This window comes from Budorcas taxicolor, chromosome 4 (assembly GCF_023091745.1).
Source record: "Budorcas taxicolor isolate Tak-1 chromosome 4, Takin1.1, whole genome shotgun sequence".
NCBI classification, from domain to species: Eukaryota; Metazoa; Chordata; class Mammalia; order Artiodactyla; family Bovidae; genus Budorcas; species Budorcas taxicolor.
Genome location: NC_068913.1, coordinates 66570056 through 66581074, shown reverse-complemented (window position 1 = coordinate 66581074; position 11019 = coordinate 66570056). Strand labels below are relative to the sequence as shown.

General features: G+C 40.1%; 1 protein-coding gene across 1 annotated transcript in view; it reads right to left on the bottom strand.

The window, feature by feature from the left end:
- Positions 1 to 1013: 1013 nt before the first annotated feature.
- PDE1C (phosphodiesterase 1C) overlaps positions 1014 to 11019 on the bottom strand; it is a 609137-nt gene continuing 599131 nt past the window's right edge. The window contains exons 18-19 of the mRNA XM_052638578.1: positions 8387 to 8455; positions 1014 to 1108 (exon numbers count right to left, since the gene is read on the bottom strand). Coding sequence (XP_052494538.1) covers positions 1095 to 1108; positions 8387 to 8455 — 83 coding nt within the window. The 3' untranslated portion in view covers positions 1014 to 1094. The remainder of the gene's footprint in view (positions 1109 to 8386; positions 8456 to 11019) is intronic.

Below are 11019 nucleotides of genomic sequence, written 5' to 3'. Positions count from 1 at the left end.
GCTATTAAATGCCCTGCAACTTCGTGATTCAATAATTAATGGTTTAATTTAATAAAAATAATATTTAAATTAATAAAAAAGAATAAGTCCTCCTTCAAGGAGACGATCATCTTTAATTGAGTTCTTTGTTTTCATTTTGTTTGCCCTGGACAGCACGAAGCACATGAGGTATGCTCTTTCAAAGGAAAGAAATATTTAGGAGATCATGGAAGTTTTTCTGCTTGATTTTTTTTCATTAGCTTGTGTATTATTCTACATGTACATCTGAAGATGGGGAGTGTAAGGCTAAATCTCTGTCCTTTGCTCACACCAACAATGACCTCTGTCAGAAGAAGCCTGACATTTCTTTAGGGTTCTAGAGCTCTCAAATGCTAAATCACCACATAACAAATGCGCTTTGCTCTACTCCATAGTAAGAATGGCAACTGGTTTCCCTTAAGTGGAGCTCAAGGTAAAAGGCAATTGTAAAGAGACCACTCGGGGGAATCTTCGCTTAAAGTTAAGACAATGCAGGGGAATTCCATAGACAGAGCACTCGGCGGGCTAGTGTCCATGGCGCTGCAAAGATTCAGACATGACTGAGTGGCTAACACTTTCATTTTTCAGGGCCCCTGCACACCCCAAAATTGTGCTTGAAATGGGTACATACATAACTAATCTAATCCCAGGCAGAATACGGTTATGAAAGAAAGACTGTTCCAATGTGGACTCTCATCAGCTTTTACTCCTGAAAGTGAAACTCTGCTAACTTTGGGCAAGCTGTTTATCTGAGTATGCCTCAGTTTACTAATCTGTGAAATGGACATTATAGTACCTTCCTTAGAGGTTGTTGTGAGGATTAAATGGGATAATATGTGTGAGGAACCTACCACTGTCCCTGATATTTGATAGATGTGCAATACATATCAAAGTATTTATTGTTAAAAACCTGTATTAAGTAAGATAAGAAATAACCATTTTTGAAGTTAATCACTCAATAACTTACAATACACATAATAGTTTGTTTTTTTTTTATAAACCACATAAGCTTCCTAAAATGTCTTCAGACCTCAGGGCTGGTCAGTTCTCTTCTGAGGAATCCTCTGGCTGGACATTTATCCGTAGTCCCCTAGAACAGGACACACAACAATGTCATTGAGCCAGCTGGCGTCTCAACACACAAACTCTTTCTACATCAGGCAGCGGAGATTAGACGCAGAGCCGCATCTATTGCCAACACTACCGTGCAAGCCAGCAGCTGCATACACAGGGGCAATCAGCTATCTGCACCCATGGATGATTACGGTACTGTACCTGTCCATCTAAGGATCACTTCAGGACAGTGATGTGACTGAGGCTCCCGGGGGCATCTGCTTAGAAGCCACTGATTAGACTCCATCCTTAGCAGTCATGACTGGAAGTGAAGTTCTGGGCCACTCCTCCAGCGAGAGCCAACATTTGCTCAGCTCTCCATCACTTATGGCCCACCCATGGAGCTTGATGGGGATTCACAAGCCCCATGGGGGTACAGTTGAAGTTGGCACTAGAAAAAATTGGCTGCAGGTGCTATTACTTTACCAAAGAAGAGTCATTTTGCTTTAGATGTGTAAGAAATCCAGGTGACGTCCCCAGAGCAGTTTCTTGGTGCTGGCATTTCAGGAAGAAGCGTTCTTAATTTCAGCAACCACACAAGCAGTTCTTTAAAGTAGTGGCACCTGGTGGCTTCAGGATTGAAGCACGTGACTAACAAAACTGTCTTGGAAGACAGTCACAAATTTTTCACTTAAGAAATTCTTTAATATACACTATTTGAGCATATAGAAAAGTAGGATTAATAATAAAATGAACACATATGTACTCTCAATAGTTTAATAAAATCTTAACATTTGCAAATTTGTTCAAATATTTGTTTAAAGAGATTAAATAAAAAGGTGAAGTTAAATAACTCCCTTCCATGGGGGCTTCCTTGCTGGCTCAGATGGTAAGGAGTCCACCTACAATGCAGGAGATCCGGGTTCGATCCCTGGGTCAGGAAGATCCCCTGGAGAAGGAAATGGTAACCCACTCTTGTATTCTTGCCTGGATAATTCCATGGACAGAGGAGCCTGGCAGCCTACAGTTCTTTGGGACAGGACTGAGCAACTAACACTTTCACATACCCTTCCATATGTTTCTCTCCCCTTTCTCAAAAACTTATCTAGAATTTGATGTTTATTATTCCAGTGCCTATAGTCATTTAGTGAATGCATTTATATGCATTCACAAAATGTCTAATTTTTTTTGCTAGTTTTAAAAGATAATGTAAATTGTATTAGATGGTATAAATCTTATTGGAACTTCTTTCTCTTGCCCATCATTATGTTGAGCCTTATTTGTCATAGCAAAAAATGGAAACCCACCATCAAAAGAAAAATGATTAAATATTCTGTGGCATATTTGTGTAACAGAATGTTGCACAGATGTTAAAATGGACGTTTTTCAAAGAACTAGCCTTACATTTTGCATGGAATTTCTTTTGCCACACATTAGCAAACTTTCTTGGAGTTTTTCTTTAAAATATGGCTCTTAAAGCAGGATGAAGTGAAGTGAAGTTGCTCAGTCGTGTCTGACTCTTTGTGACCCCATGGACAGTAGCCTACCAGGCTCTGCCATCCATGGGATTTCCCAGGCAAGAGTACTGGAGTGGGCTGCCATTTCCTTCTCCAGGGGATCTTCCCAACCCAGGGATCGAACCCGGGTCTCCTGCATTGGAGACAGATGCTTTACCATCTGAGCCACCAGGGAAGCCTCTTAAAGCAGGATAGGGCTTGATTTTGTTTTCTGTACTTTAGTATCAGAGTTTAAGCCATTTGAAATTATTGTCATTAGTGATATTTTAAACTAATTTTACTAGAGTATAGTTGTTTTACAATGTTGTGTTAGTTTCTGCTGTGCAGAAAAATGCATCAGTCATATATATACACATATCCACACCCTTTTGAGATTTTCTGTCCATTTAGGTCACCATAGAGAATTGAGTCGAGTTCCGTGTGCTATATATAGAGTAGGTTCTCATTCGTTATCTATTTTATACATGGAGTGTGCATATGTCAGTCCCAGTCTCCAATTCATCCCACCCCTCCTTCCCCCTTGGTATCCATACATTTTTTTTTCTCTACTTCTGCTTTGCAGATAAGTTCATTCATATTGTTTTTCTAGGTTCCACATATAAGTGATATTATCCGGTATCTGTTTTTCTCTTTCTGACTTACTTCACTCCGTACTACAATCTCTAGGTCCATCCATGTCTCTGCAAATGGCACAGTTTCATTCCTTTTTTGTAACTAATATTCCAGTGTATATATGCACCACATCTTCTTTATCCATTCCTCTATTAATGGACAATTACTGATATTTTTGGACTTGATTCCACTATCTAATTTTGCTTTTGTTTTGGACTTGATTCTACTAATTTTAAAATCATTCTTTATTCCTTGCTTCTTTTATTTTCTCTTCTACCTTCTAGTAAGTAGATACATTTTCTATATTCCCTTTCTTTGATGTTTATTTGCTGATTTAGATGCTGTAAGTTATACTTCTATTATTTTATTGATGATCCACAAAGGAAATGTGGAAATGTAAATTGTAAAAAAGTTACAAAATTACAAGCTCTGTCCAAAGACAGATTAGACTTAGCATTCCGTAACTCCCTCTTTTTTTTTTTTTCCCTAACTCCCTCTTAAGTAACTCCTCTACCTTCTACCACTTCTGTTCCCTATTTTAACACAAAAAATGGACATTATGTTTATGGTGACTAGTTACATATACAAGTTGCTTTATTTATTTGTATGCTCACCATTAATTCCTGTCTCTTACACTTTGCTTTTGGATTCACTTTTCTTCTTCTTGAAGAATATCCCTTAATACTTCTCTAGTGAGGTCTGTGTGTGGTAAATTATGCCATTGTATACCTAAAATGTTTTTACATTGCCTTCATTCATAACTAATAATTTAGTTACTATATAATGCTTGATTTCCCCTAAGCATATGAAAGATATATCTTCATTGTCTTCTGGCATCTACTGTTGCTGTCAGCTGGTTGTAATTTTATTATAGGTAACCTGCTTACAGATCCCCTGAACATAACCAGCTTCTCACAGCATTTAACATTTTCTCACACTTGACATAATTTGGAACAATCTCACACAATGCATTTAGGTATGGATTTGGTTTTACCTATGTATGGCAGGAGAAGGCGATGGCACCCTACTCCAGTACTCTTGCCTCAAAAATCCCATGGATGGAGGAGCCTGGTAGGCTGCAGTCCATGGGGGTCGCTAAGAGTTGGATATGACTGAGCATCTTCACTTTCGCTTTTCACTTTCATGAACTGGAGAAGGAAATGGCAACCCACTCCAGCATTCTTGCTTGGAGAATCCCAGGGACGGGGGAGCCTGGTGGGCTGCCGTCTATGAGGTCACACAGAGTTGGACACGACTGAAGTGACTCAGCAGCCACAGCAGCAGCAGGTATGGCAAGTGAGGTGCATTTCTTGTCTAAGAATTTGAGCCTTTAGAGCTGTTTATCTATATTTGATGCTCTTTCATTTTTAAAACTGAGATAAAATTCACATACCATATAATTCATCATTTTAAGTATACAGTTCAGTGCTTTTTTTATTATATTCACAAGGTTGTGCAATCATCACCAATATTTAATTATAAAACATTTTATTCACCAATTAAAAAATCCCATGCCCAAGAGAATTCACTCTCCATTCTTCTCTCTGCCAGCCTCTAGCAACCACTGGGCTTCCCTGGTAGCTCAGATGGTAAAGCATCTGCCTGCATTGAGGGAGACCTGAGTTCAATCCCTAGGTTGGGAAGATCCCCTGGAGAAGGGAACAGCTACCCACTCCAGTATTCTTGCCTGGAGAATTCCATAGACAGAGGAGCCTGGTGGGCTACAGTCCATAGGGTTGCAAAGAGTTGGACATGACTGAGCGACTAACACACACACAGCAACCACTAGTCTATGTTCTGTCTCTATCGATTTGTCTATTCTTCCCATGTCACATAAGTGGAATCTTAGAGTATGTGGCCATTTGTATCTTCTTTGTATTTCAAAAAAATGGAATCATATCTTTCACTTAGCAAGATGTTTTCAAGGTTCATCCAAGATGTAAAATGTATCAACACATTCTTCCTTTAGTATGCCAAATAGTAATTTATTGTATGGATATACCACATTTTGTTAACATATTCATCAGTCAGTAGACGTTTAGGTTGTCTCCACTCTTTGGCTATTATGAGTAACATTACTATGAATATTTGTGGACAAGTTTCTGTATGAACATATGTTTTCAGTTCTCTTAGGAACATACTTAGGAGAGAAACTGTTGGGTCTTATGGTTACTCTAAGATTAACATTTTAAGGAATTGTCGCCCTAGTTCCCCAAGTAGTTGAGTCGCACCATTTTACATTCCTGGTTGCAATGTATGATGGTACTAATCTCTCCACATCATTGTCAACAGGTGTTATTATCCATCTTTCTAACTCTTGCCCTTCTAGTGCAGGTGAAGTGGTATCTCATTGTGCTTTTGATTTGCATTTCTGTAGGGACTGATGATGTTGAGTATCTTCACATTCCATCTGTATATCTTGTTTGGAGAAATGTTTCTTCAAATCTTTTGCCCAGTTTTAATTATCCTGTTTGTCTTTTTACTGTGGCATTAAAAGAATTCTTTACATATTCTGGATATTAAATCCTTACCAGATATACGGTTTACAAATATTTTCTTTCATTCAGTATATTTTCTTGATAATGCAATGTTTTTAATTTTAATGAAGTTGTATTATCAGTTATTCTTTGATTGCTTGCACTTTAAGAATCATATCTAAGAAACCATTGCCTAACTCAAGCTTATAAAGATGTTTTCTTCTAAGAGTTTTATGGTTCAAGCTCTTTTTTAAAACTATGATTCCATCTCTACAATGTGTTTGGTATAAAGTCCTCAGGACTATGTTCCAACATTAGTTCTCTTTTTAATTGCATTTTACCTTCAGTTTATTCTATTAACTATGTTTCTCTTTGTTTTTTAAAATGTGAATGCCTTCATGTTTATTTGCTTTTTTAAATTTCATATTTTAGATTGCTTCTTTTGCATATCTCTGTTCTTATTTGGTTTCAACACAATTTTACTGTATTGTTTGTAAAGATTTTTATTCCTCCACTTGGCTCTTTGAGTATCCTAAAACATTATATTTTAAGTTGCTTGCTGGCTTGTACCAAGAGCTTGTAAAGGTGTATTTGCATTGTGGGAGTTAACACATGACGTTGGTGAGACTGGAAGGAGAAACAGTGGGCTGATCATTGTTAAGAGTGAGGTGGAGGGTATCTGCTAAACAAACCATGAACTCTGAGCCCAACGCCCAAATTGGGACCACTTGAGACTGCCGAACTAAAGCCAAAGACAAGGTGCCTGAGGCTCTGACTCAGAGGTCTTAGAAACTCAGCAGGCCAGCAATAGGTCCCCATTCAACAGATGGGAACCAGGTCAGCTCTGCGTGTTCTCACAGGTGTCCAGGATGACATCAGAGATCCCACCTGCCCAGGAATATTCCAAATTTACAAAGAAGAACAAACACCATCACCACACACTGAAGTTGTTGGTTTAGAGCTGCTTCCCTCCTAATTACTATAATTCTAACACCACAATAACTACAAATAGGGACATGATGAAATGGACTTCCAGAGACTACAGAGCAGGGTCTACTCAATACTAATACTCAATACTAAAAAGCAGTCAGTATAGTCGTATAGCTGTACGTTAGTTTAGTTGATATCAATCCAAACACCAAGATGAGCCTTCTTTAGAGGACAGTTGCTTTCTATCTATTCACAAATTAAACTGGATAATGCTCACTCATACAGCAGTACACCCAGCCTCCTAAGCATTAATGAGCACACAATGTATGCTTGTCGTCTGAGTGGGCACTGGGACATAAAGGAATAAGACAGTCCTCACCCTCGAAAAAGCTGCCGATCAATGGTGAAAGGACTAATAAGCAAATCATTCTAAGTCAGCACTAAGTCTACCTAGATGATCCGGAGAGACTGCAAAAAGAAATTAACCAGGGAAGAAAAGCATAGACAGCATTACAGGCAGAGTGAGAAAGGCAAGAAAGTTCAAGGGCTACTCGGTGGACACTGAGTTTCAGTTGTTGGGTGGGGCTGCGGACATGGCAGAGGTTGAAAAAGCAAACAGATATAGATTATACTTAATCTAAGCTGCCACTGATTGTAAAGTGATCTATTATTTCATGTACAACCAAGAAAAAGTGCTGCTAATTCAACTGTAACATGCCAAAGATTGCAAAAGATTTCTATTTCCAAGGAGCTAAAATGCAAGGTACTTTCCTTCTATGAATGGATGAAATACAGCAATTCCCCAAAGAAGCAACATAAAAGATACATTAATATTAGAAAACAGATTTTTAAAAGATGAAATAATGCAAACACAATATGGATATAATTTTTCTTATCAAATTAATGAAGTACTAATGTTAGCATTAGCAAGAGCACAGTGAAAGGTCAAACATTGCTAAAAGTACAAAATAATACTACCTTTCTGGAAGTCATATTGACAATAATGGGTCAAGAACCTAAATAGGTACATACTCTCTGAGTCAGTAATTCTACATACAGGAATCTGCCCTAAATCCATACTTGCAGATTCAGAAGAAGATTTATATATCAGAATGTAAAGTTATTAATGATAAAAAGGCAAGTTATATAAATGCCAGATTATTGATGAATACAGTTGGCCCTTGTATCTACAGATGTGGAACCTGCAGACACAGAGGGTTAACTGTAGGTGATTTGAGCATCCATGAACCCTGGCATCTGAGTGGAGTCCTGGATCCAATTCCCCATAGATACGGTATATAAATAAATTGTAGTATCATCATATGAAATGTTAGTCAACCACTTAAATATTTTAAAAATATTTAATACCTGGGAGAAAGCTTATGATATAATGGTGAACTTTAAAAGGGAGGAAACAAAGCTGAGATTTGACCCCAGGTCTGTCTCTCCCACCAAAGGTTCACACTCCTCCCCTAGCACCATCTGCCTCTCAAAGAAACATCTGTACAGCAGGTCCAGATGAACCTTAAGGAAGATCACAATTCTGCTCTTTCCATCTGTGAGCAGGAGATTGTAGACCAACTATGAATATGATGTCCATTTTTGGAAGAGCGTTACAATGGGGATGACAGAGACAACGCCCTCTGCTAACATAGGGTCGACTGGATACACAAGGGGCCAGATTGCCCACTTATCAACTGCTAAACTCAGCTCATGAGAAAACAGTTCTTTCTGCTGTCTGTGATCACCTAAGATTATGATGCAATGCCGTTTACCCACCTGGCAAGGTAAGGTGACTCGTGGAGCTAGTGCTTGGGGCAGGTGAGCCCTGAGAACGCTTCTTTGTGCCTATAAAGAGGAAAAAGAGGATAAGAAAGAATAGGATTGTGGACAGACTTTTCAGACCAGTAAATGCTCATCTGTAACTTTATCAAATGACCTAAAAGTTTGGGTCTGAAAACAATGTTTAGAAGAAGGTTGAGTGAGGTTATGGGAACAGGGACTATTCCATGATCCAGAAAAACCAGAAGCACAGCATTTATCTTTGTGCTTCTGATGGATCTCATTCTCCAGATTGGTCTGTTAGGGACCAACACACCTTTGAGCAGGCATGCACTTTAGGGTTATCAGGAGTGTGTTCTAAATGTGCAGCTGCCTGAGCGCCAACCCCAGAGATTCTGTGTTCACTGTACTGAGCTGGAGCTCCAGCATCTGGATTTTTAAAGCCTAGCCCAGGTGATGCTAATGTGCATCCAGAGTGGACAACTGTTGCCGTGAAAAGGAAAGTTTTGGGTTTAGAAGGAGTCAGGGGTTTGTCTCTGCTTTGTCCCTCTAGCCTTTACTCTCTATTGGATCTCCAGCAACAGACTCGACTTCTCTGAAGCTTCTGAAGAGCTGTGAAGATGAAGGCTTCATTTGCAAAATAAGGGAAATAACAACTACATCAAAGGGTCCTGGTGAGAAACAAAGGGCTAGAGGTGTGTGTGAGTGCTCAGGAATTGGAGAGACCACGCAAATTGGGGTTAGTGGGATCTATGGGTCCCCGCAGCTGGTGACAATATCCCCATTGGGAAAGGGATTAACAGAGGTTCATGTTAACAGCTCAGTGGGCCATGAGGGAATCAAAAGACAGAGCTCTGCGTGGGGAACAGGAAGGAGAGAGCAAAACAAATAGGAGGATAAATTCTTCTTCAAAAGAATATTTGCATGCGTGCGTGCATGTTTGTGTGTATGCTGCTCCTGCTGCTAAGTCGCTTCAGTCGTGTCCGACTCTGTGTGACCCCATAGACAGCAGCCCACCAGGCTCCCCCGTCCCTGGGATTCATATATGTATTAAAAACTGTATATATACATACATACACATATATATTATTTTATACATAAAAATACACATGCAAAACTCACATATACACTTATACCTAAATACATATATATTTTATCCATAAATGCAAATATTTGATTTTTCATTCCTTTACTTGGCCATCCAGAAAGGGGCAAAGATGCCTGGAGGCCAGAATCCTCCAGCATCATCCAGTCTGAGCTGGCAGAAATGCAGACAGAATTCTTAGGCAGAAGACAGACATGATTCCGGAGAAGGCAATGGTGCCCCACTCCAGTATTCTTGCCTGGAAAATCCCATGGACAGAGGAGCCTGGTAGGCTGCAGTCCATGGGGTCACTAAGAGTCGGGCACGACTGAGTGACTTCACTTTCACTTTTCACTTTCATGCATTGGAGAAGGAAATGGCAACCCACTCCAATGTTCTTGCCTGGAGAATCCCAGGGACAGAGGAGCCGGTTGGGCTGCCGTCTCTGGGGTCGCACAGAGTCGGACACGACTGAAGCGACTTGGCGGCAGCAGCAGCAGCAGCAGACATGATTCAATGTCAAGGTATTTTTTTAACAAGTTTCCTGAACCTATGCAAACTTTCCATAAAGTCTACTTTCCATGCAGAGGCTTGGTGTGAGTGCAGGTTGTGTTAGTTTGAGTGAATACAGTCATGGGTAAAGATAACTAGAGAACATACTGACTAATCTTGAAATCAGGGGAAGCAGGAACTTGGGGAAAGGGTGAGGAGTAAGATTTCACTACCCTAGAATTCCTGGTAAGATGTGAAAATGTACACGAGGGATGGTGTTTGAGATTGTTTCATTTTAGTCTTAAAGAACAGGGTACTACCCTTGACATTCTGTGTTACAGTTAATTATTATGATTATGATTAGCAGCAGTAGTAGTGTTAACAGTGTTAGTAGTGATAATAGTAAAAATAGAAAACACAACATTAATCCAAACACTTCAGACCCACAAAAGCTGTTAATTTGCATGAGGTGAGAGGTGTGACATCTGGCAGAACTTTAGGTCTTCATTTTCCAGGTTTCATAGATGCCCTGATGTCAGAGTTGGGTGATTTTTTATAAATACGGCTGCTAGGGTCCTTCTTTCTTGAACTCATTGAAAGGAAACCTCAAGGGAATGGAGCCACTTGTTTGTAGGCCAACAGGTTCTCCAGGTGAGTCTAATGATCATCCATCAAATGGGGAGCTCAAACACGTGAGCTGAATAGATTTACCCAAAGTGATATGTGGGGTCCAGGGCAGGGCAGCCTCACTGCACAACTCCAGGCAGCACTGTAGCCTACGTGGCGAATAGTGAAAGAGCCCTGATCCAGGGCGCTCCCGGGAGGCAGACCCACAGCCATTCCTGACCCACCAGGAACAACCTGCGTCCCACTGGACCCGCCTCCACTGTGGGGAAGCCAGACTCAAAGTGTTTAGACCCCTACTCACGGGATGCTACACTTGTCTCACTATCCCTGTCAGATAGGGTTTCTCAACAGATGCACAGGGATATTTAGTTATGTCCCTCTTCATCGTGAAGGCTGTCCTGTGCATAGCAGTATGTTTAGGAGAAAC